General features: G+C 36.2%; 2 protein-coding genes across 3 annotated transcripts in view; one reads left to right on the forward strand and one right to left on the reverse strand.

Annotated features, from left to right (window-relative positions):
* The window catches only part of LOC145256186 (uncharacterized), a 75,802-nt gene extending 70,714 nt beyond the window's left edge, over window positions 1-5,088 (reverse strand). The window contains exon 1 of one of the 2 annotated variants that reach the window (XM_080114788.1): window positions 3,666-5,088. In XM_080114788.1, coding sequence (XP_079970914.1) covers window positions 3,666-3,888 — 223 coding nt within the window. In that variant the 5' untranslated portion in view covers window positions 3,889-5,088. Of the gene's footprint in view, window positions 1-3,661 lie in introns of both variants that reach the window. The other variant, XM_080114778.1, reaches the window with a different exon arrangement.
* The window catches only part of LOC145256166 (GTP:AMP phosphotransferase AK3, mitochondrial-like), a 410,511-nt gene that overhangs the window by 298,349 nt on the left and 84,595 nt on the right, over window positions 1-27,567 (forward strand). The gene's annotated exons all lie outside the window — the stretch shown is intronic.

A 27,567-nucleotide genomic window follows, 5' to 3' on the forward strand; every position in this document is an offset into this window, starting at 1 on the left:
TTTTAAACGCCAATGTTTACAAATTCTTGTCGAGCCGTTCGCATAAATAATCAAATTCTGACAATTTCATCCATTGTTTCCAATCATCTTATGGTGTCGTTCTATCACCAGCCAACAAGCTCATTAATCCTTATCCTCCAGTGGCCTTTAGGTCTTGATACGTGGTGACATATTAGTAAAAAAAGCACATGACATATGTAGGTGCGAAGCTAATGAGAAGTGTAAAGCTACTTTTCACACTCCTAGTTGCGGGATTAAACCAAGTACTTTGAAATTCCTACGATTAACTCAACCGTATCGTGATCAAATAGACATAGAATGCTTACTAGTAGTACCTGTGACCCGTTGGGTCACAACCACTACCACTATCTACTATCATTTAATTTGTAAATAAATAAACTGTGAGGCATATTTTAAGACATTCTTCTTGCATTATTTGGAGTCTTCAGACTACTGATCTCATCTTGAGTATCATTTTCACAACGTTTCGGTCGATGTAATCTCCGACCTTCTTCATGTGTATTTTGTCGAACTCGGAAATGTTTCTGTCGAACTCAGGAATTTGGACGGAATTTCGCACGGAATCCTTAACGTAATTCTTCTTGTGTAACTGAAAATTATTACTCACTTCTTTTATATCATCATCATCATTATTCTTGTGGTTCCGTAAGGGCCCGGAAGAAAGACACAACTCGAAGCAAAATATATTGAACAGTAAAGAAAATACAAAGAATAAAGAGTATGGTCAATCGCCTGTTCCACTGTTAAGTAAGGTGGGCACACCATAACAATTTTTTTTTACTTGGGAGTCACTACTTATCAAGGCCCGAAGACTACTCGAGGATAAAGCTTAATGAATGTAAGGTGGTGATGTAGTAATCACTAATGGTATAAATTGGGTAGAATTTGATTATTTTGGGGGACGGCTTAACAGAAACTTGTTTACATTGGATATGAAGACTACTATGTTGTAGTCAACCGGGAAGCAATTATTATATACAAGTATTATTCTGAAATAAAAACAGAAGATCTATTATATGGCCATCTAATTTACGTACATGTTTGAGGTATATCAGTGGCGTCCAGAGTATCGGGGCCAATTCATTCATTGTATGCCACAAAGACTTGGGTATAAGTCCTAGTCCTGAGAAATATTTAGAGAAAAGGGAGATAGTTTGAATATAACACAACGCCTTTCTTTTGCAAGCTACTGAGATCTTTACAGACACTAATGTAGGTATGACCATAATAAAGGCGGAATTTTCGAACCCGATAACAAATAATAACGGTAAAAACGTAAAATAAAATTGATTCGTCGTAATGTTTGCTATATTCTCAAGAAGAAAGATTATAAAAACATCTCAATTTTTTTTTACTCTCCGTAAAACAGGTGAATTTTCTAAAATTCTCAACAAATCTTAAAACTGGGAAAATAGAACCAATGTTATTTCTACGTATTTTGACGTAAACAATAAAAACGCGATATTAAAAGTTCTCTCTAAAATCAAATAATTTATTAATTTCGCTATTTTTTTAACTGACTTATTTAAAAACAATTTTAACTATATATAAATTGAAATAAAATAATATTTTTAAAAAATGCTCATATTTACCCCCCCCCCCCCAACGCGATCTGATCAGATTTTTTTTTAAGGTGGAGGAGGAGGAGGGATTGATTTCATAGTTTTTTTATGAGCTTTTATTTTTCATATTAAGATATACTGGAATAATGAAATAAAATATATTAATTTTGGGTTCCAATTGTTGCCGATTTATACGATTTTTTTCGGAAAAAAATCATTGGAAAATATATTAAAATCATTTAAGTTTTACGAAAAAATTATTATTCGTTAATTACATTTCAAAACATTTCCAAAATAATTTCTTATGTTTTTTAATGATTAATTTTTTTAGAGTTCGTGAAAACTATGTGGAAGATAGCCTCTTAAAACCTATGAATAAACAGACAATCTTACTACAAAAATTATCTATGCCGTTTTTTAATAATGAATAATTAAAAAAATATATACCAAATTGAACGTGAATATTTTTTTCTACGACAGACCAATGACAGTAATCTGTTCGCACTTCGTTGATAAAAATTGTAGCGTTACTTGTTTCTTTTGTTAGAACAAAAATAAAATTTCTAAATCATATAATTGAATTAATTACATTTCTTTGTGCACGGCATTTTTTACAATCTGTTAATATTAAATACAAATGTGACTTAGTTCAAATGTGACTTAGTCCATACAAAAATTTTGAATGGAAAATAATTTTCCGAGAAAGTTAATTGAAGGATTTAGTTAATATTTAAAAAAAGCTTAATTTTAGGAATTAGAAAGTGCGATTTACTAGAATAAAGAGGAACTTAATAAAAATATTTTAAATATTACCTTTTTCGGTCTACCAATTACGATATTGAAAATTAATATTAAAGGAAATTTTGTCAGTTAACGGGTTCCATATCAAACCGGAAATTGTTTTAGGTGCTGTCTGCTTAAATGTAACATTTTTCTGGATTAACACATCTATATATGTCTTTTTCATAATATTTTAAAACGTTTACTGCTATATTTCAATTGAATAATCATTGAAGAAAAACATTAAAAAGATATTATGTATATTTGTACTAAGTCTTTTTTCCTATACTTTTTTAATGCTTTATAAGACCAGCTTTTCGTATATTTACCACTCTTTGTTATTTTCCCACTTTTATGTTTCGGTTCAAATAAAATTTCGTCTGCTTTATTCGGTGTAAAATAAAGAATGTTTATATGCGATTCAAACCCTAATCCTGTATAGAGTAAAAATTGCGATGAATTAATTTTATTTTACTAGTTTTTACTTGTATTTTTTTTATTTACTTATGGGTGTGAAAAGTTAGTGTCATACCTACAGTAATGCATAAATTAGATGATGAAGCTTTAAAAAGAGAAGCGCTCTTTTTTTTAATGCTTACAGAAACATTGGTAAATATTAGAGAGTGGTTAAATCAACATAGTTAGGGGAGTGAGAGAAATAGATAGCTAAGAGAAAGAAATGAGTGACTTGTCCAGTTAATTATAAATTACGGCTAATTAGAACAATTAAAACAGAATTATATTTCAGATATTTTTTTTTTTAAATCACCCCCAAGCAATGCAAGCAAGGGCTACTACGAATTAGAAGCTAAGTTGGGAGTTCTGCAGCGAGATGTTTGTTTACATAAGATACATACATGCAGACATATAAAATATGTTTGCATGTTAGTAGAGTCGAGAAAATAGGAAGCATCCCAAAAAGAAAGCCGTTCCCGGAAAGAAGCTATTAGAGTGGAAACCTTTCTGGCATTTGGGAACCTTGACAGTGAAAGGGTGAGATTTTGCTGCTTATCGGGTTGGTCGGAGATATTTAAGTTGAGGGGGGGGGGCACAAATGCAACCGTAACCCAATTCCAGAATCATGACACGTTTTAGCATGTATTTTATTAACGTATATAAAAAAGCCGTAGGGAAGCAGTTGTTGATGGACTAGTATTAGTATAATAATAGATTATGAGTCTTTACATTATATTGATTACAAATTTGATGTGACGCCGGCAAATTAGTAATGAAAACTTTACAATTAAATAATGTTTGCATGTATCCATTCATAAATAAATAACAGGAGTTTTACTTACTTACACACAGCTTCTGGCGTAATCAATGTACCATTATAGCCGCCCTGATTGGGACGGTTAGAAAGTGTTGGTCTTGAATTTTCGTAAAAGGATGTCTCTTCTTCCTCTTCTTCTTCCACGGTAATTTCCAAAGATGCCCTTCTTCTGTTGTGGTTATAGGGGAAATAAGCGCTTACGTCCACCCCGTTTGCTGACATCACAGGTGGAAATTTATGATTATTCTCCATTTTTTTTTCTAAGAATTAATAAGTTCTTTAAAGTGATCTTAGAGTATTGTTTTGGAGTCGGTCCCTTTTATTTACAACTGACTAGACGTTGACGATATAGTCGAAGATATACTTGGGTCTGTCTGTGTTAGCTCGTGACGATGAACATGCCGTTGTTAATAGTAAATGTCATAAAACGATTTGATTTCATTCTTATCATCCGTAAATCTAAGAGATTCATAATTTCAATCACTATTTACTAGCTGCTCCACGTGGGCCGAGTTAAATACAAGGTCGATTTTTAATGTATAGGAAAAATGCAACGGCCTCCAAAAAAAGAGGCACTTTGGGTTTGGACAAAAGTTTAAATTGTTACTTGCATAAAACTTTTTTTTATACCATACTTGAGATCGTAATAGACGTTTATTCCCAGCAAAATAGATTTTGTGTCTTATTTGTGTGTATTTATCCGTTTGGCGTTTTTTTTTTTTCTTTTTACAAAGGATTTATTATTAACTGAAAAGAAAAACTTTCAATGTGGTCAAACGAGCGACAACTACGCTAGGTTACCGTCGAGGGTTTATGATATCTTACACTGCTTTTTTTTCTACTATTTCTTTGTAGCTGACTACTGCTGTTAGATATAGTTGACGTCGGGTAAGAAGAAAGGAGCGGTGAGAAGCAATTATGCATATCCTCGTATCTAACCTTCGTCTTTTCATTTTCCTGTTTTCTGTTCCAATTTCGTTTTCTCAGCCAACACGCGGTGAAATATCAGGTGCTTGTTTAAATTGGTGCTCTTTCAAACTAACACATTTCAGGTGAAAACATTATTACATACTTATGTGTTATGTCGAAATTATTTAAATTCTAAAAATTACAAAAAAATGATTCACTGAAGAGCGAATTGATCCACTGGATCATTTTTTGTAATTAAAAAAAAAAAATTACAAGTAAAAATAGAATTAATCGAATTTTATCGTATGTTTGAATGTGGAAGAGTTGTGCGACAAACTCAGTGTATAACTCTTGACTTATATTGACTTAAATTAAGGGCTAGCAATCTTTAAACATGATATCTGGGAACGTAACTGCGGCTGATTCTCAATGTGGTCAAACGAGCGACAACTACGCTAGGTTACCGTTGGATCATTTTTCGTACTTGTTTGGAATTTATACGTAATAATGTTTTCACCGGAAATGGGTTGGTTTAATAGATCACCAATGTAAACAAGCACTAAATATCGTCTTTGCTGTTCCGAACTTTCGACAAAATTACAAATGCGTATTCATTGTATTCGCTCACAACTCAAGTCCACGCTTGAGGCAGAAAAACACTTTATTCCTTGAACATTTCTTGACTTTTTATTCTCATAACTTCTTACTTTTCACTCCACTTTTTATTTTATATTCACTTGTACTTTTATAGAATGTACTTGAAGTGATAAGTACATTCTATGACATAACTATTGAAGTGAGTTAAAGAGTATTTGAAAAGGCGAGGAGAGACTGGTATACCGTTATTATAGCTTTTATTAACTAAAAGAATACACGTGCCGTGTTCTTGACGAGAGTCGTAATGGTGGAATCACATCTCCTGGCCAAGGGGATTAATCTGCGGTATTTTATTACCGCTAGAGATTGCTGGAAGTGATAGTACTAGAGGTGCAGGGAAGACGAGAATAATTTAAAAGCATAACAACTATCTAACATATAAAAATGAATTTAGGAAAACACGTCCCCGGAAAACTCGTCCCCGGAAAACTCGTACCCGGAAAACTTGACCCCGGAAAACTCAACCCCTTTTGCTAGGTAGGAAAACTGGTCCCTTATTGAATAAATATCGATTGAAAACACATTTTATTACCGTTCTTGAAGGAGATATTGTTTTAGAAAGAGACTATGCACTTCCGTAATATTTAAAAAAAATTATTCTTAACTCTTGCTTAAAAAAAATAAACTTGATCACGGAGTCAAGATACGAAAAACGAAACCAAATATTTATTTTTAAAAAATACTCGTTTTAACATTTTTTGTGTCATTACGAAACAAAAATAAAGAAAGAAAACACGTACTATCAAAGAAAGCAAGCTTCATTTGCCAAGCCTCTACCTCACGGTCACCAAAGAATTGCCATGAAGGGTATTAAGAACTATTAAACGCCGAATTCATTTTCATAATCTAGATAAATACCTATATAAAAAATGTACTTGTTCGTAGACTTACCGATAATCTAGAAAACTTGTTCGTAGACTAACCGATAATCTAGAAAACTTGTTCGTAGACTAACCAATAATCTAGAAAACTAACGTTTGCTTTAAAATTTTGCTATAGCATTTTAATCGCATACAGGTATGTTTTTATATACCCAATATAAAAAATATTACAATATTAACGAAATATTTTTTCGAATTCGATGTTTCTTGAGGCCAACCAAATCTACAAAGAACGCGGCTCTTTTTCGGTCACACTTTGTCCTTCACCCTTTCTTTAACATTTTTCTTTTGGTGGGCTTCAACTACAGACGTACTTTTAAAAGATTTCTGTTTTGTTTGTTTGTTTGTTTGTTTGTTTGTTTTTCTTTCATCGAGTAAAAGATTAAACTTTCACGTAAACAAAATCGGCATAATGTACTATTTTAGCAATTTTTATTGTTTAGGATCTTTTGAAGAGATTCATTCATGTTTACAAACGAGAATTTTGGACGCTAAAACCAACGCTGCTGCAAAGTTTAAAACATTAATAACAATAGCAACAAAATAAAAACATAAAATAGTCCTTTTTTTCCTTCTCAGTCGCTTTAAGTTAACATTACAAAAGAACAAAAAAATGAAATAAAACAGTAAAATTCTACGACAATTGTCGAAAAATTGTAATTTTCATTAAACAAAACAGTCGAGGAATTGTAATAAAAGAAAGAAGCGACTACTTTTTTCACAGCAAAATTATAATTTTTTCGACTAAGTCATTTAATATAACAAAGTTTATAACATTAGTAACAAAAACTGTAAAGTTTAACACCACAAAAATGAAGGAAAACGCGATAATACTTGCAGAAGAATTAAATAAGATATAGATTTTGAACTAAATATGTTTATTTACTTTTATGAATACATCGCATGCAATTTTTTCCCACATAAATATGTTTATTTTTATTTGTTTTAAACATGCTTATTTACCGACACATTTTCATAATAATGAATGAGTGCAGAATATCCGTAAACTGTTTTTAAATAAATATGGTTACTTAGTTCTATGAATGCATCGCATATAATTTATTTTTTAAATAAATATGTTCATTTAGATTTTTTTTTCATATTTATCATAATAACGTAATTGGGCGTATTAAAAATATTTGAAATTAAATATGTAAACATTTATTTGATACAAATATTTACGGATATTATCATTTATTATATTTGGAAGCAATATTTTTTCTAAAAAAGTGTGGAAGAATGAGCATATTTATTTTATAAAACAATAGTGCATGTTCATAATTGCACTTATTAAAAAAAAACAAAAATACAGAAAAAATTTTGTGATGTACGTAATCATAACGGAATGAAATTGTCATATTGCAAAAAATATGTAAATTGATAAAATATTACACTACGACTCGCTTAGTCGTAAAATTTGATTTTGTTGAATAAAAAACTACTTGATCAAATTACGTGATTCTCTTAATAGTAAATTTTCGTTCTGTGACTGATATCTACATCCTACAGACATTTCTGTATTTTCTTTTAATTTTAATTGCAGTCATAAGTGCAATTCTAAACTTGCACCAAATAAACAACAGTTTGCCAAACTATTCCTGTTTTTTTAAATTATCCTAAAACATTTATTTATTCTTTTCTCCTTTTTTTAATGAATTATTATCGATCTCCCACTTACTTTGCTCTAAATATTTTTTTTCAATTCTGATTTTAACAGATTTGCATATTCTCTTCTGGAGGAGGCTCAAACCTGTTACTCCAGCTTTGTATCCTGAATATTGGTGGGCTTAAACGACGTTCTTTAAAAAGTTTTCTTTTCATTTCTTTTCATCAATATTTTATCAATAAGCAACTAAATTCTCTTGCTAATAAAACGGCTTAATTTATGAATTAAAATTTTTTCAGTTAGTGTTTACATACATAGTCTATAGTAAACCTCATACTTTTCTCTTTTGTCTGGGTAAACACCAAGGGTTTACAATTTTGAGTTATCTTTCTATTATCGGACAATATCAGACGTAGGTCGTTGTACTCGCAGAGTGTAAGCAGTGCGACGTGTAGTTGCCAGTCAAACTCAGGAATAATGCCATCAGCGAACAAGCATAGAATGATTCCAACGATTATGCCATTTCAATTTAAGATATTGCACTTCCCAATTCAATTGGCGTCTGTAATCACCGTCAACAAAGCTCAGGGACAAATGTTATATTTGTGTGACTTGCATCTACACACTGGTTGCTTCTAACATAGACAATTATATGTTGCGTGTTCTACAGTCGGCAAACCAGACAATGTCTACATCTGCACGTAAAGTGGAACAGTACACCACCCTCAAATATTTTGTATCCACAAATTAAGCATATAATCTTTTATGTTTTTTTTTCTATTTAACCAAGCTGAGCCACAGCAACGTGTGGCCGAATTATTATTTATACCTACAGACACTAGTGCTTCATGCTTACGCAATGCATATATATGTGTGTGTGTGTGTGTGTGTGTGTGTGCGTGCGTGTGTGTGAACACACTCGAAAATGTTAACATTTATGAAAAGATGGTTCTTATTTTAATTCTTTATTATATAGATTACTACATGCTTCTCTTTTTCCCCGCGTGTTTACTGTATTGCTTATGACATGCTCAATAATTATCCCTGAATACTTGAAAAACGTTCCATGTAAACATGCTGAACACTCAACGTAGTCCAGTGATGGTTTAATATATTTTCCCTGTGATATAGACATCAGTGATTCATGATTATATGACAAATCAGCAATTTTAGAAAACACGAAATTACTGTTTGTGCTTACACCTATGTCTTTGTGGCTATGGATACCAAAGCTTTAATTCCATCGAATTCTTCGAAACATGATCAACTTAAGTCAAGCGAAGATATAATACTTCTTCTGGGAATTTTAGAAAGCAATGAAAGGGAATATTTTTCTGGTTTATTTTATAATAGAATGGAAATACTTCTAATATTATAGAAGAAAGTGGAATTTCAATTTGCTCTGAAAGAATAAAGTGCTACTATTTTATTTTTAATTTGTCCGTTCGCCCATTCATGGAATATTGTTGTGACAAATTGACCGACGCATTAATCACTAGTCTTTCTCTTTTGGACATGATTAAAAAAAAAAAACAATCTCGAATTTAATAGCCCCGCACTGTCAACCAAGTTCCAACTTCTGCCTTATCGCCTTAATGTTACATAGCACTGGTTCTCCTGGACGTAAATATTCTCGATTAACCCAATAAGCAGCAAAGTCTCATGTCTTCACTGTAGATGACTCTCCCAATGCCGGAGAGTCATCTACCCTGAAAGTTTCTTACCTCGAGCTGCCGGACTTTGGAATTCCGTTCCTGTTTCCTATTTTCCCGACCGTACTAACATGCAGAAATTTCAGTGTAAAGTGAACAGACATCTTGCTGCTCAACTCCCTACTTAGAGTGTCCTTGTACATGTGGTCTCTAATTCACGTTAGATCCTTATGTCTCAGTGATAATTTATCTTGTTTGCGGTGAATATCAGTTAAAAAAAAAACTACATGCAGGAATCATAATTCAAATCATTATAGTTTTATGTACATGAAAATTAAAGAGAAAATAACTATAAAATGTACTCTTTTAAAATATGTTTTTTAATGTTTCGGACTTATTATCTTTTATGTTACATTTTTACCACAGAAGAAACGCTTATAAAATGATTGTTTCGTTTTGATCTAGTAACACAAAAATGCCATAATATTTACTTTATCTGTTTTAACTTTTAATTTAAGCCACAACTTAATTGAGTATTACGTCCGTCATTTTTTAATTCATTATAAAAACATGCTGAGAGTTACCTTGATTTCGAGTATGTTCTAGTATAAAGCGCTTGATATCTAGTGCTGATTAAAATACAATTAAGGCACCGCTATTATACAGATGAAAACTAGTGTTCTCCCAACAGAAAGGTCGAGATAAACAGAAACTGTGGAACTTACTACAATGAGATGTGGGTCAAGTTAGAGACGAAAGGAAATATTTTTTGGTGCAGTCAAGGGTAAAAGCTCATCGAGGATAAAAGTTAATGAGATGAATTGGCAAATTAATTATCAACCTTATGAGAGGATTGAAAATGAGGAATGGAATTAATAAAATTTTATTACTTGTGAAAACGGTTTATGACATTGGATTTGAAGATCATATTGTAGTCTTCAAGAGAGCAGTCCTATAGTAATGTGTTTTACAAGTGAAAAACATTTCCTAGCGACTGTTTGGTTATTATCTATTAAGTGAATATACCTCTACTAGATATTTATGCCCACTTGTTTTCCTAATAAAACCTATCTTGTGTTACTTATTGATTATTATCATTACACTTATTTTATCCATAACGAAGCCCTGTAACAAGATTAAACGACTTTATATATTATACGATTTTATGAAAAATCCAATGATGGATTAGTATCCAACCCGAACGCTTAATTTTTGTGAATTTGCAATAAAATCTTTTACAAAAATTAATAGCGGTTCTGAGTGTTAAAAATAATGGAAACCAAAATATATTTTTAACTTTTCTAATGGTGAATTAAATAAAATGGTTAAAATTAATGTTTGAGTAATTATTTTAATAATGCGATTATATGAGGTGAATATAATAATTTTATATTTTTGATAGATTTCAAAATGGTATTATATCTTCAGAAATTTAAATTTCTCGTAGTTGTTACATAGTTATCGCGGCATCATCGAGATGACATTATATGAACACTTCTTTAAGGTAATTTAATTATTGTTTTAATTACTTGGAAACATCTCTTCTTCCAATGAACAAGCTCAATTTCGTTAGCTGCAATCTGGCATGCTTTCTTAATATAATTATTCAATTAATTCAAACACATTTGTAATAAATAAATAAATAAATAGACCAATAAAAGAGGTGAGAAAAGGAAAGAGTTACTTATTGTTTGAGTGTATATATAATTAGGATATGCGCTTAAACAACAAGTGACTCTCCACCACCACCACCCTCTCTCTCTCTCTCTCTCTCTCTCTCTTTCTCTCTCTCTCTCTCTCTCTCTCCTGACCCTTTTTTACCTTTCAGCTACAAGACGAAACTCTAGGAATAAATTCTTGTGTTTTGTCTCATTCTAGCTCCTACCAAGATTAACGGAGTTTTTCGATTGTCATTTTCTTTGCTGATCATATCTGACTAATTCTTTGGTTTCTGATTCTTAGCATGCAACAGGGTCGACCACTTGACTCCTTTGTGAGCTCTTTGCTGTTTCATTGTTCTGGCAATATGTACTAACTAACAGCTACTATTAAATGTGCATCCATCAAAATTTTACATTTGATGTAGTAAATAATAACCACGAGATCTGTATAAAACAAAATTTGGCGCCGTATCTCATACCCGGTTAATGTCGGATCACCCTACTAATAAAATATGACCTGACGCAAAAACTATGAGTTGACACTATTTAAATTGTACAGAATATTTAAAATGGCTGTGAATTGACACAATTTATACAGTACAGAATATTTAAAATGGCTGTGAATTGACACAATTTATACAGTACAGAATATTTAAAATGGCTATGAATTGACACAATTTATACAGTACAGAATATTTAAAATGGCTGTGAATTGACACAATTTATACAGTACAGAATATTTAAAATGGCTATGAATTGACACAATTTATACAGTACAGAATATTTAAAATGGCTGTCTTCATGAATAAAGAATGAAAACAATAAATAATTCAGCAGTGATTCTCAAGTTGGTATTAAATGATACCAGGTACACCAAAAAAACGTTAACAAAAACTCATAAAGATTCTATTAAGATTGTAATTGAATCGCTGGGAAAAATCCTACGTGTATATTGCTACGTGTTGTCATCATTTTGTGTTGATTTCTGAAGTTAAAAAGAAGAAACACAACAATCTAACAGATAAGAAGTGTGAGATTTTGCGTCGAGGAAGTTATATTTAAAGCCGTTATTAACTTGATCGTGAGAAAAATTATATGCAAAACAATGACTAGACGGGAACATTCTTAATGACCATGACCGTCAGAAAATATTCTTCTCTTCCAAAATAACTCGACCTTGTATGACATACTACTTAAGTACGTGCGTGAGGAGAGGATGAGAGAAGCTGCGTTTAATACACATAGACAACATATAAATATAATATGCATTTATTAGACTTTTAATTTTTAATTGAATGTCTCTTTTGTATGACTTTAGCAGACCTCTAGAGGACGCCTTTACTTAAAATGTATACGGAAAACAATTGTACAGTGCTATTTTATTACAGTAAGAACATATTCAAAGTTAATGCATATGTGCATTGATTTGTCTAAAAAATTCCACCAGATTTACAATCTTCATTTCCACATTTACAGTTTTTCGGCAATCCATATGATGAATTTAAAAAACTTGTATTCCTTAACTCTCTCTCTCTCTCTCTCTCTCTCTCTCTCTCTCTCTCTCTCTCTCTCTCTCTCTCTCTCTCGTATATGATGTAGGTACGAGGGTCGTTTTAAAAGTAATAGCTCCTATTTTTATTCCGCCTGAATGAATCAGAGGGGATTGCAAACTTCATTGTTATGATGACTGAATTCATGCATTCATAACCTGAAACTTTCATCTCCCTGTTGCAGATATTAACGATGTGATATTCTAAGAAAACAACCCTTGTCATGGACGTGTGTCAGAAGCGAAGATGCGTTATTGAATTCCTCCATACAGAAAAAATTAGACCGATCAACATTCAACATTGAACGTTTATGAAGCTGATATAGTTGATGTCAACGCAGTTAGGAGATAAGCCCGTTGATTTCAGAGTAGCAACAGAGATATGAGTTACAAAGCGCATTCTGGAAGCCCATGCAGAAAACACTGTGCGCGCTTGGATTAACTCATCCGTACTGATCGGCGGATAATGGTGAATAAAATGTATGTAGAGTTGTATGCGGATGTCTGTGCCCTGGAAACGATTGTTATATCTAGGACACGGCAAAATATGTGCTCGTTCAGAATCAAAAGGACCACCAATAGGATGTCTGTCAGGACTTGTTAAATCAGTACAAAGCCAAAGATGACGGATTCTCAAACCACATCATCACTGGTGATGAGACGTGGTGTCACCATTACGAGTTGGAGTCCAAATGGCAGTTGATGGAATGGCACCACTCACGCTCCCCAGCAAAGAAACGCAGGCAAAGCACATGGTGGAACGATAAAATTGTCGCCATAGAAACGATGACATGATTCCATTTCCGTTCGATGAAAACTAGTTTTCTTTTGTTGTTGCAGACCATTTACTAGTTGACCAGTTGTGTACACTCCAAGAGCGACAGGAGCCTTCTATCATGTCTGAAAGTGACACAATGTTCAACAAGTAAGATCGGAGATGCGGCGCTGTATACTCATGCTCTCTATCGATCCAAGTTATGACAACAGAATCCTCAAAATGCATCGCTGGATTGCCATGAATAACAACGAAGTGCCTAGGGTTATGAAAACAAAGTTTCCGACCACAATTATGGTCTCTGGTGTGGTTTTAAGTGAGGGCCACATCATGCGATCTCACATCTTCAAAGTTGGCATGAAAGTTAACACCAAAGTGTACCTGGATGTGCTGAAGAGTGTGGTGATCCTCTGTCTGAATTTTATTTTTTTTTTATCCACGTCGCCATCAGCAGTGCAAAGGGAAGTGAGTGATGTCAACTGTTTTGAGTAGCCTGTAGCATCCATCTTACCCACTCCCTTTCTCATCTTGGCCTCGTTGTCCAGCAGTCATACGTACATAGAGGCCTTTTCAGCTGGCGAATGTGTGTGCGCGTGCGTACCTCTCTCTCTCTTTCTCTCTCTCTCTCTCTCTCTCTCTCTCTCTCTCTCTCTCTCTCTCTCTCTCTCTCTTTCCTTTTTCTTAGTAGTATCATCATCATTGCTTGATGCTGATTGGCCCCTGTGAAAACAATTCCAGAAATCACTTTTTCTTGCGCCTTTTTAAAATCAATTTCTGAAAAGATTTATTGAGAGAAAGACTCTCATTTTCCGGGCTCCGTCGACGAACCGGCGTAAATAGGAGTGGTTGAAATTGGTGTTTTAAAATACACCATTTATAAAAGAAGTCAACCCTTTTCAGCGAAAAGGATTATTATTTCTAAAGAAGCAGAAGAAGAGAAGGACATCCTTTTCAGAGAAAAGGGAATAGCATTGCAGAAGAAAAAGAAAAAAGACAACCTATTTTCAGAGAAAAGGGAAGAAAAAGAAAAAGAAGCAACCCTTTTCAGAGAAAAGCACTTCCAATTGGACACTTCCATACTACGAAGAGAGAGAGAGAGAGAGAGAGAGAGAGAGAGAGAGAGAGAGAGACAAACTTAAAAAAACAAACAAAAAAAAACTTTTACATTGAATAGATGTCAGCTCTACTACATAATCAAGTTACCTGAATTGATGGTTTCAATAAAAATCTTTAAATAAAGCTGTGGTGTTGTTTTCTTTGTTGACAACCTTATCATTCCACCCTGTAATATACACCATCTTCTGGAACAACAAGAGCATCATCCTCCTGAATTTTTTAGAACAAGGGTTGACTGTTATTACAAAATAAAATTGATTTTACATGCATATGTATATTATTGTATTATATATATGTGTGTGTGTGTGTGTGTGTGTGTGTGTGCATTCTTATATATGCATATGTATGCATATGTGTGTATATGTATGCATATATATGTATATTATGTATATGTGTGCACGAATGTGTATATATATATGTAGATAGGCATGTATATAGGCATGTATATGGGCATATATATATATATATATATATATATATATATATATATATATAAACATTATTAAAGACGACAGAAAGCTGCTTTTAAATTTTTTCCATTTTTCTTATAATCTTGTTATGTATGAATCAAAAATGTTGATAAAAGTCCCATTTGTCTTTCTTTTTTTAAACGTTTTCGCCGTTCTTCGACATCGTCAGGAAATGAGTGGTTCACAGAAAAGGATGAGGTGGGCAGTGGAAAAGTTTTGTAGAGTACCATGGTATCAGCAAACTGCTATATTCCGATAGTGATGCAACAAGCAAGCCGACACTGGGATCGGTAGCTAGGACACGTAGAGGGAAAAATGTGTCTGCGGATATTAAAATAAGCATTTTAAAACCTTTGTAATTTATGGCCTGGCTATTTATAAAAAAAGGATTAGGGGTGGGAAAGGATGCCATAGAGGTCACAACAAAGAATACATAAAATGAACGACGTTGGAAGTGTGTAGATTCTGACTCCATATAATTAAAGACAGGCGAATATTGAAGGTTGAGAACCGATTTTATTTACTACCAACAATTTGTATTAGGAGAGGCAAAGTGTTCGTAGGATGGAATGTGATTTAACAAAGGAGATAAATGTTCGTAAAATTTTTGTAGGTATGTATGAATTGACAAGGGAGGAATGTTCGTAAAATGTTTGTAGGTATGTATGAATAGACGAGGAATGAATGTTCGTAAAATGTAACTTATCTTTTGGACGATGGAGATGGTTAGGGTAGGCCGGTCATCCTTCTGTCGGTGATGCGTGTCCTGGCTTGTAACTGGAAAGCGGGTGACTTTTTCATCAGCAGCTAGCAGCCCGGCGTCTTCGTCTTCTTTTTCCTCCTCCCTTCTTTGGTTTGTATGAATTAGGCAGTGTTTAGAACTGAAGGCGTTTGGCCCATAACATGAAAGCGTAATCGGCTTCAGTTCACTGGTGCCTTATTTCTTTTTCTTCTTCATTATGTCTCTTCGGGTTTGGTGACAGAATCCGTCTATACGTTCACTGACGCAGCGGGGCGAGTTCTCTTCTCTTCATCTCTTTAGGTCGGGTGGGAGAATCTGTCCGTGCGTTCACTGACGCAGCAGGGCGAATTTCCTCTTCCCGCCTTTAACCCTCGTTTTATAGTGGCACACCGGCTCCCAGTGACTGTGATATTTGAGTTGTTTATTTTAGGCGCGGAGCTCTGCCATTGGTCGATAATTATTTTGTGGTTATCTTATGTTTTTCTTCCCAAGCGGAAGCGATGCGTGGAGCCATGTGCAAAAGACGATTTTTCATTTTGTCTCTCATGGCGTTAACATCTGGTTCGCTGCTAATTCTCATCATGTTCCCACAAATTGTATGAAAAGTGACATAAGATTATTATACAAATTACTTCGAGAATAACGTCAATAATAAAATTCTCTTTCTCGACGTTTTCATACTTACCTACGATAACACATTCAACACCTCTTGCTACAAAATAACCTACTAGCCAAAACTCTTGCCTTGTAAATTTAAAGAGCGAGTGCCCTCACCCTTACGAAATAGCCGTATTAGAAAACTTTAAATGCACTAAACTAAACCTCGTTTTAAAAAAACTAAACTAAACCTCGTTTTAAGAAAACTTTAAATGCACTAAACCTCGTTTTAAAAAATTACTACTCCCCAAACTAAAAACTATCAAACAAGCACTTATCAATAACGGATTCCCCAATCATATCATGATATGAATAACACATAAAATCTATGTTGCAAATAATAATATTACATAGTACAACAACCTGAAATCCATTAAAATATTCTATTGCAGTCAAATGCAACCTAAACTTTAAATTAGAAGAAAGGCTTGTGTGCAGTATCTCGCGGCTTGAAAATTTGGTTTGTAAGATCATTGCTAATTGGTTATAACAGTCAACTTCCTTTCTTCTTGCCCAATCAAACGTCAGCTATCGGGCAAGCTGACCACGTGACAAATTTTAAAAAAGGTTAAACAACAGCGATTTTCCTTCTTTTTTTTTTTTTTTTTTTTTTTTTGACTAGGACACGCTACTGACAACAATTCCACATGGCTCGGACCAACCTCCAAATTACTCTCTTGGGGTGCAATAGAATCCACCAGGGCCTGGATGTGTGTGTGTGTGTGTGTGTGTGTGTGTGTGTGTGTGTGTGTGTGTGTGTGTGTGTGTGTGTGTGTGTGTGTAAGAGCAAATAGTTAATAAAACACGTTAAAAAAAACTTTGAAAAAGAGTTAAAAACATATTTAATTTGAAAAGGAAACACTAAATAAGTGGATACTTCTTAATCCGCGGAGTTTTGAAGAAATAATTTCCTTCTCATCAGAGGGTAGGAATTAGCAAAATGCGGGATTGGATATAAGTTTAGTGGTTAAATTTAAATTCTGAAAATCAAAATATAGACACATATTCGACTTAAGAATTTATTGTTTGACAAAAGGAATATATACAAGGGGTTATATTAATTTCCTTAATTCATGGATTTTCAATAATGGGTCATATCATCAGAGGAAATGAAATGCGGTTAGCAAAATGTTCAGCTGTAAAAAGGCACGTATTTTGCTTTTCAGCACAAATATTGAAAATAGTTTTTGGGTGGTAAATGATAGTTATATGAAAATAATTATTGGAAGGGGGAATTTCATACAATCGGAAGGAGTATAATGTCCTCCGGGGTTTTATTTCCAAGTAGGCAGAATATTGGTTGAGGGGAGAAGGCAGTAATCCCATATAACAAAAATGCGTGGTTGCATAAGATATTGATTTTCCGAAAGGTATACGGGGCGGCCGTATTCGTTGGTGTGTTGAATGCGTATATGTAATCCAAATTCTTTTTTGGTGTTGGCACAGTATATCAGATATTGGATAGATATACCAATCCATTGCATATATTCCCATGGGTGATGGAATTATACAGGGTGTCTCAAAAAATGTACTCACACTTCAAATGACGAGAAATCCTTTATTTATGAACATACAGTGAAATGGAATAGCTTCGAATACAGAAGACAAATGTGATTAAAGAATCATGTTCGCAAATGCTCGAATTGATGACCGTTATTGTCCAAACAATGCTGATAACACACACCAAGGGATTCACAAACGTCACAAAATAGGTCATTAGGAATATCGCGACATTATCTTTCAATTTCCATTTCCAATGCATCAATTGTTCTTGGTTTCGTGCAACTTTGTTTCTGAGATATATCCACAAAAAGAAGTCCATGGGCGTGAGGTCCGGGGAACGTGCAGGGTATTCAATGGCACCCCTTCGTCCAATCCATGTGTCTCGAGGTGAGCTCGTACATCGCAATGGTAGTGGAGAGGTGCTCTATCTTGCTGAAAGTAAATCTCGCCGTCATCACCAAACATCTCAGAAATTTGTGGACCAACAAACTCCTGAAGCAAGTTAAGGTATCTCTTACCAGTGACAGTTCCGTTAATAAAAAATGCCCCTATGATGCCCAGTGCGGATATCCCACACCACACTGTTACTCCTGGCAAGTTTACATGGTGTTCAAGTGTTACATGAGAATTTATAGGACCCCAGTACGTGCAATTATGGCGATTAATGGTGCCATTTAATTTAAAGGTTGCCTCGTCGCTCCACACAATTTTGTGGGGAACCCCTGCATCTTCTGCACATTTTGCCAGGTACCATTCACAGAATTCGACTCTCTGGTCAGGATCGTCTTCGTTGAGAGTAGTAGTCTCTGGTGGGGCCTCTCGATGCCATACTAGTGGGTAATTGTTACGGCTTTACCTTTTCATATGCTACAAAAAAAAACAGAAAAAATGTCCTGTTTTTTTCTCTCTTACTTTCCCTCTCTGTAACTGCTCTAACCAAGTATGCCGACCTGTTCCACAAATCCCAAAACCTCAACATGAAACATCTCCAGAAAAAAAAAATCGAATAAACCTAGAATCCCATCTTCCAACGTAGACCCCTACTACCATGTTTCCTTCTCCAACATCAGGAGTCTACGTTCCAACCTTCCAGAGGCTGAAACCCAATTACAGGAGACAACACCGGACATATTCTTTCTAAGCGAAACTGGAATAGGGCCGACCATTTCCCTAGATGAGTTCATAATTAACGGATACTCTAACTTAACATCTAAATCTGACCCCCATGATCGCCATGGGCATGGAATATGTGCCTACATTAAAGATGGCTTCCCATGTGGCAGGGATATCTCTAGAGAAGATCCTAATTTACCTTATATGTGCTTCCAGGTTGCACTTACTTACACCACTGCAATTATATTTGCCCTCTATCGGCCCCACAACAGCGAAGTTACTATCTTTAAGAGCATATCTGAGAAAATTGACCACATCCTGTCTGCACACCCCTCGGCTAACATCCACATCTGTGGTGACTTCAACGTCCATGACGTGGAATGGCTGACCCACTCAAATAAGACGGACGATGAGGGGAGGTTCTGTCATGATTTTGCCATTGCTTATGACCTCACTCAGATTGTTCGCGAGCCCACCCGTGTGCCCGATACTACAGGTCAATGGACCTTTTTCTCTCAACTTCCCCTGAGCTATGTTCATGTTCCGTTCTTTCTCCTCTAGGATCCTCCAACCACTCCGTCGTATCAATTAAGATAAAAATGCAATATAATAAGTCCCCAGACGTACCCCTCCACCGTACTGTATACCGATACTCCATGGCTGACTGGGATAGCTTCCGTACATTTATATCTGATCTACCTCTGCATTCCATGTTTAAAAATGATGTATCCTCTATAGTATCAGACCTGACTGAATGGTTAATTGTAGGCATAGAAAGATTCATACCATCTAAAAAATTCCAACAAAAACCTAACAGCCAGCCATGGTTCTCCCCAGAATGTGCTGCTGCCATCGCACACAGAAATCACTTTTTCCATAGCTAACAGCATAATAGATGCACTGAGACTAAAGCTGCTTTCAGGAACGCCAGCAACCACTGTAAAAGAGTAATAAAAAATGCAAGAGAGCTATATGCCCAGTCTGTTAAATCCAAAGTAGCTGATCAGCAGATTGGTTCCCACCAGTTTTGGCAAATACCAAATAGGATCCTGAACAGAAGTACGCGTTCTATCCCAACCATTATCAATGGACCAGAGGTCATCTCGTCAGCTTCAGACAAGGCCAAACTATTTGCCAAGAACTTTGCAGCTAATTCTAACCTATGCAACGAAGGCCATCAACTCCCCATATTTCCTCCTATAACACAGAACACGCTAAGTAACATACAAATATCTGTGCATGAGGTCGCCAAGCTAATCAAGAACCTTGATTCCAGTAAAGCTACTGGCCCTGATGGCATCCCAATTATAGTATTAAAAAAGCTTCAACCAGAACTTGCTCCCATACTTACGAAACTGTTTAAACGTTGCCTTAAGGAGAAGTGCTTTCCAACATCCTGGAAAACCTTGTCAGTATACCCTGTATTTAAGAACTCAGGTGATAAGTCATCTCCCTCTCAGTACAGACCAATAAGTCTCCTGTGTGTCATGAGTAAGTTGCTGAAATCCATATTAAATAGAGAAATAGTCAACCACCTCAGCAGAAATAACCTTCTTAGTGACACGCAATATGGTTTCCGTTCTGCAAGATCTACTGCAGATGTGCTAACGGTTATATCTCATAGGATTAGTGAACCTCTTAACAAAGGCTTCCTTTCCAGGGCAATTGCTCTTGACATATCAAAGGCCTTCGATAAGGTATGGCATAAAGGCCTACTGCACAAGATCTCTAGCTACGGTATAACTGGAAATATTCTCTCTATCATTAAATCATTTCTCTCTGATAGGCTCATAAGAGTAGTGGTTGATGGAAAAAATCAGAGGCCTGTAGTATTAATGCTGGAGTCCCTCAAGGGTCCATCCTGGGCCCAACTCTCTTCCTAATCTACATCAATGATCTCCCTAAACACATACTTAAATCATTCGTTGACATCTATGCTGATGACACGACCATCTACAGCAACACATCAAAGGCAATGACAAAGCTCTCTCTGATTCTCTCTCCTCTGATCTCAAACGAGTGGTTCAGTGGGGGAAGACGTGGCTGGTTACCTTTAATGCATCTAAAACCAAACTCCTATCTTTACATCATCAACGCTCTGATCCCCATCTGGCATCAATTGAAATGGATGGCTCTTGTCTAGGAGAAGCCCCATGTTTTGACAAGCTTCTGGGCTTGACCTTCACTCCTGATCTGAAATGGAACACGTACATTAAGTCTGTTGCCAAGGTCGCTGGAAAGATGGTGGGATCCTTCTACCGCCCCAGAAGATATCTCACTACTGATGCAATTCTCTATCTATATAAAAGCCAAGTACGTCCAAGGATGGACTACTGCTGCCATATCTGGACAGGAGCTGCTAAAAACAGCCTATCCTGCCTTGACAGAGTACAAAATAGACTTCGTGGCTTAGTGGGGGGTGCCCTTTTCTCTTCCCTGCAACCTCTCTCCCACAGAAGAGACGTTGCAAGCCTATCTTTGTTTTATCGTTATTTCCATGGCAGGTGCTCGTCTGAACTTCAATCTCTGGTCCCCCCTCACCAATGTTTTACAAAAAAACACCCGTCTAGCTGAATCCACTGCCAAAAACTTTCCCCACTCTTTATCTATGCCTAAATCAAAACGTAGATTTCATGAACAAAGTTTCTTTCGTAGAACTGCACGCCTGTGGAACTCTGTTCCGTCTGCTTTCTTCCCTCCTGACTACAACTTGGATGTCTTCAAGTCCAACATAAACAAATTCCTGATGAACCGCCCCCTTAAGTAGACACTCTAAATATCCACACTAATGTACTGTACTTACAATAATCCTTATCCCTGTGTGGCTTCCAGGCCTTGATAAGTGGTGACCACCTTGTAAAAAAAAAAAAAAAAAAAAGAATTAGTGTTGGAATGTAGCATTTCCAGTGCAAACGCTTTATGATGAGATGGACGCTATATTTTGAGATGTGGGTTTCTCGAGCAGTTTGTCGAAATGATTTCTGTGGTGATCGAAAGAGTGTTTCCAGCACCTGCTCTTCTATTCCAGGGCTTGTGGATGTCCGAAGTCGTCCAGAACGTTTCTTGTTGACGTTCTGGACGGTTCCATCTGCTTCAAATTTCTCTTTGATGCGAACAATGGTCCGGCGCGTTGGTGGTGGTCTTGCGGATTCCCTTCTGAATTGTCTTTGCACTTCAATGGCGTTTTTGGTCTTCCAATAACATTTCAGGACAAACTTCCTCTCTTCCAAGCTAAGTTGATTTCCTGCGATGTTGTGGTTCACACCTCACACCTGCAACACAAAAAAAGACAGCATGTTAGCAAGGGTTAAAGTGTGAGTACATTTTTTTGAGACACCCTGTATATGCAAGTCTATGGTGCAATGGACCTCGAAAATCAATGGTCTGGGTAGCAAAATATTCCGAGAGATGATTTTTAGAAGCAATGTGTTGGACGAATAGCTTCTAATATGAGATTGATACTCGGTAAACTGCCGGTCAGCTTTCTTGTTGAGAATGGGTGAGGGAAGCCTTTTAGATGAGGGAACGAGGAGGATGGGGGTGAAGTAGAGAGGATAAGGGGAGAAGGGGGAGGGTTGATTTGGTCGAGGAGGCATGTGCTTCTTCAGGGGGGAATTGTATGTTAGTATTCGGTAAAATGTGTTGACCTCTTAATTTTAGGTTCAAATGGGAAATGTACATTCTTGTGATTTTTTTATGGGAGTGTGCATGAGATGAGGTGGATGTGCTGTTTTTGCTGTGTATGAGGTTAGTAGGTGAGGTGGAAATGGAGACGAATCATAGTCTAAAGTTTTAAAATGCTTGGGGGATTAGTTATTTAAGTGAGTTAAAGATTGGGTGTTTTTAATTATGGGGGGTATATTTAAAAGTAACTTGATTTACTGAAATACAGTTTGTTCATTACGCTTGTTATCATAGTGTGATCTGGTTTAATTAAATTTATTTAAAACGTATATATTTCTGTTTGGAAGCGATCTATGGATAAATAGGTTTTGCTGTTCGTTGGGTTGAAATCGATGTTTGAGTGGATACTTTATATACTGTGGTTAATTAGCTATTCTTATACTGGGGGGACTTGATGCATATGCAGGGTATAGTGTGAAACAGTTTGTCTGTGTATGACTCTTATTCTTGGGTAGAGCATATTGGGGATGAAATAACGAACTGCCACCAGCGCATAATGCAATGCTCTTTGTATAAACAAATATAACTTAAGCATTGAGACAATATTTGATCATTGTAATTTCACAAACCCATCTTAGCAGCAGTCGTAACTGTTAGAAGCCTAGGCAGTCGAATTTCCACCCTGGCCTGAGGTAGTTGGTGGTCTAACCGTACTGAATAACTGTGATACAGTTAAACAGTCTGTTTATAGATGACTATAACCCCAGGATACGGCATTAATCTGTTCTGTGGTTGGGATCGTAAGGTGAAAGTGGTGCAATATGGCGGAGCCTAAGCAAAATTTTATGCAGTACAATTCAGTTTGTTCAAATTGTGGGTAGGACATCCTACTAGACACTAAATATTCACCCACTATCTCATTTATTCCCACAGAGAGATCTTTTTTTAAGATTCTGACCGTCCCTTTATATGTAATTATTTGAATCTCTCTTGCACTTGGTTCACCGGGTATATTTGTCCAGTAATGTTTTTACATGAGTTCAAGTGCTCCTATTATTATTGGAATAGAAGATATATTTATGTATGTTCATACATATATGCATGTATATATGCATATATACAGTCCTGGTCAAAATCATAAGACCACTTAAGAAAGTAAGCGTTTACGCATATTATCAAATTTTTAATCAAACAAATGGTTGAAACCATTGCTAAAAGGGAAAATATGATGGAACAAAACGAAATCTACTTCATTCGAAACCTTAACCCTGATGTAATAATTATTTTTTAAAAAACAAACATTTTTATCTGGTCAGAATGATAAGACCACTTTAATAAAATCGGCTAGTTTTGAAAAAAATGAATACAAAAAGCTTTCTATGTTACTAAAAGCAACTTGTTAGTGGATAAAAAAACATCTTACTAAATTATAAATGGCAAAAGGGAAACCATTATCAGAGTTTGAGAGAGGAAGGATCTTTGAGCTTAGTAGGGGTGGACTCTCCCATAGATCCATTGCAAACGAAGTGAATCGTAGCAAAACGGGCATCACAAATTTTTTAAGAAATCCAGATCAATATGGGCACAAAAAGAGTCCAGGTCGACCAAAAAAAAAAAAATAACCCCATCACTGGATCGCCGTATCAGAAGATGTTTAAAAAAAACTCCAGTATGAGCTCAAGTCGATTGAAAAGCCAAACAGCAGCAGAATGTAGTCCTAAAACCATCAGAAGGCATCTGAAAATGAAGGGTTTCAATCATTTAAAGCGACTGCAGAAACTACGTCTCTTGAACAGCACAAAACTAACCGACTTAAATATGCCGCCAAATACCAGCCTTGGGATGAAGAGAAGTGGGAAAATGTAATTTTCTCCGATGAGAAAAAGTTTAATCTAGATGGTCCAGATGGATTTCAACACTATTGGCATGATAAAAATTTGCCAAAAGAGACTTTTTCAACTCGGCATAGTGGAGGCGGATCTTTAATGATCTGGGGTGCTTTCTCATCAGCTGGGACCCTAAAGTTGCAAGTAGTGAAAGGCCGGCAAACATCATTGAAGTACATTTCAATGCTTGAAAATGCTTCTATCAGGACTGAAGGTCCACGTCTGTGTGGAAGAAATTGGATTTTCTAGCAAACAACACTGCGATACATACTTCTCGACAAGCACGAGAATACTTTTCTTCAAATAATATAGAATTATTAGATCATCCAGCATGTTCTCCGGACCTCAATCCCATTGAAAATCTTTGGGGATGGATGGCAAAAGAAGTGTTCAAGGATGGAACCCAGTATGATTCGATAAAGGAACTTTCTGATTCAGTTTTCAGTACATGGGATAAAATTCCTTCTCAACTGATAAAAAACTTAGTCGCAAGCATGCCGAAGAGAATTTTTAAAGTAATTTGTAATAATGGAGGCTATACTAAATACTGAAATCCTTTTTAGTAATTTATAATTGCCTTTTGTTATATAAATTATCAGTGGTCTTACCATTTTGACCAGGTGAAAATGTTTGTTTTTTAAAAAATAATTTATTGGATTGTGTAATGGACTTTCGGTCAGCGTTCAAGTTGTGGATAACTTGGCAAAGACTAAAGTTACCTCTCAGGAAAGAGGAGAACTATTTATGGCACAATGGGAGATTCCATTGTGCACACATGGGCCAGTCTATTCTTTGGATTATGATTGGCTGAATCACCTGATTGGATATGCTTGTACATAAATACAAGCCCTCAGTCCAGCTCAATCTGGTGTCAGTCTTGTGCATAAGCTGGACCCTTGGTAAGTGTTGCTGCTATTTTTATTATTATTGTTATTATTGTTGTTGTTGTGTGTTATTGACTACTACAGTTCTTTTGATTATTCTACATCTTCCCTTCCCCCCCCCCCACGAGTAGGCTGGGTTGTATGAGAGGTGTATCTCTCTGTTAGGCCTAGTTTGTCGTGTGGTAGTAACCTAGAAAGAGCTCGGGGAATCCTTGATGATTGAAAGCATGGAGATATATGTGTGGTTTGTTGTTGGGGTTTGGTTGCTGTGTATGTGCTATTACAGGGAGACAGTGGGAGATGCAATAATGTAGTATCGCTTGAGGGAATTGTTGGTCCTAGTGTTGCACTTGGTATTGGGGTTGGTGCAGGCTTGAGTTCACATTTTCTGAGGAAATGGCGGTTCCTAAGTGTGATCCTTCCGGATCCGTTAACCCTGATTCAGTATTGTCGATCTGGTAGGGAACTGATGATTTTGCCCGTTGTGTTCCATCTGCGATTGACTGGATTTTGCATGGCTACGGTGTCACGGTGGAAGGTTGTGGGTATATTTATTGTTATCTTCTGTTGCGGGAAAAGGGAGGTTTTTGGGGCGATTTGGCAATTGATCTACACATTTTTTAGACTCGGTGTCTACCTCTTCATGTTCGTCTGCTAAAGGGTTTGGAAAATGTTTGTGCAATATTCCCACATCGATGCAGACTGCTCTGCTGAAATAAAGCCGTTGTATGCCCTTGCATATGTAGAGGGCTTGTTTAGTTGTTTTCCCTCTGACCACAAACTCAACTGGTAGCCAACCCTGACACATGAGTGTGAAACCTCCAACTGTTCGATTGATCTTTCTTGATTGGACAAGACTAATCTCTGTGAGGCCCATTTTGATTAAATTCTTTGGTCCCCCAAGACAAATGGCGGCACCACTGTCGGGAAAAACCTTTAGCGTTGTACTATGACTCCTAGGGATATTGACAGCTGTCTGAGATCTGGTTTTGGTGAGAATGGGATTACTGATGCATTTATTTCAGTTAACAGATCACCTTCTGTAGTCATAATGGTGCCCCTCATTTGATCGAATGTGATATGGGCCATGAGTGTATTCATGGGAGCTTCTTGGTCTTCAAAACTTTTTATCACTGCCGGGCGATATTTCTTTGTCTGGCACACTGCTGAGAAATGGTTAAGTTTCCCACAAGTGTTGCACATTTGATTCCATGCTGGACATGTTAAATGGCGGGCACTTGTCCTTGGAGTACCGTGTTGGTGACTACCGCAACCTATGCAGGTTTGACGGGGTTCATTATCAGAAATGTTATTGTTGTAAGTAGCAGTAGAGCTAGTGCGAATATTACCTCTGCTAGTCCGTACAGCACTGTTTTTTTTTTGCCTGCGATATATTGACATCCGGACTGTAGCTATGTCTGAGGTATCAGTCATTGCGGTTTGGTCCCGTAGTGCAGACTCAAATGCTTCAGCATGACAAATATTTTGGTTGAGAGTTTTTAGCAACCCGGCTTTTGCCAGTAGATCGGTCTGAAGCGTATCATTCGATATCCCTTTGATAAATTGGTCCTTGATGTAAATGTCGGACAGGTCGTGATCGCAGTTGGGGCATGAGAAATTACAGTCTATGGCCGTGGACCTAAGACGAACAAGGTATTGTTGGATGGGTTCATCTTCATGCTGTGATATAGATGCAAATATCATCCGATGGACCATGGGATTTGATTTTTGAGTTACCAATGCTTCTGTCATCTCTAGCAGCTTGTCTGGGTTGGTGGTGAAGAACTTAGGGTACGTATTTATGATTGCGTTTTGGACGGATTCATCAGCGCAACTGTATAACTGGATATTGGCCTGAGAAGTTGGCATGTCCGTTATTCTGGTGAATACTTCCCAATCAATCCGAAATTTTCTGAATTGTTGAGGGGTCATTTCGAGATGAAGTTGGGGAGGCCTGGCAGCTGGTGCCTTAGCATAGGTGGTCTGGGTAGCGGGCTCCTTGGCTTGTCGAAGGATAGACAGAGCTTCTCCCATTGTTGTGATTCCCAATTCTCTTAGCATGGCTCGATCCATTACTTGAAGGTTTTCTTTCCTCAGTTTTTCCTTCACAAAAGTTGCAGCGTAGCTCTTGGCGGAATCGGCAGCAATGCCTGCTTTGAGGAAATAGTCTTCCCAATCTTCTGTCTCGAATCCTGTTCATAGCGCCATATTGGATTGTGTAATGGACTTTCGGTCAGCGTTCAAGT

The sequence above is a fragment of the Euprymna scolopes genome, chromosome 3, assembly GCF_053919585.1.
Source record: "Euprymna scolopes isolate OS-2025 chromosome 3, ASM5391958v1, whole genome shotgun sequence".
NCBI lineage: Eukaryota > Metazoa > Mollusca > Cephalopoda > Sepiida > Sepiolidae > Euprymna > Euprymna scolopes.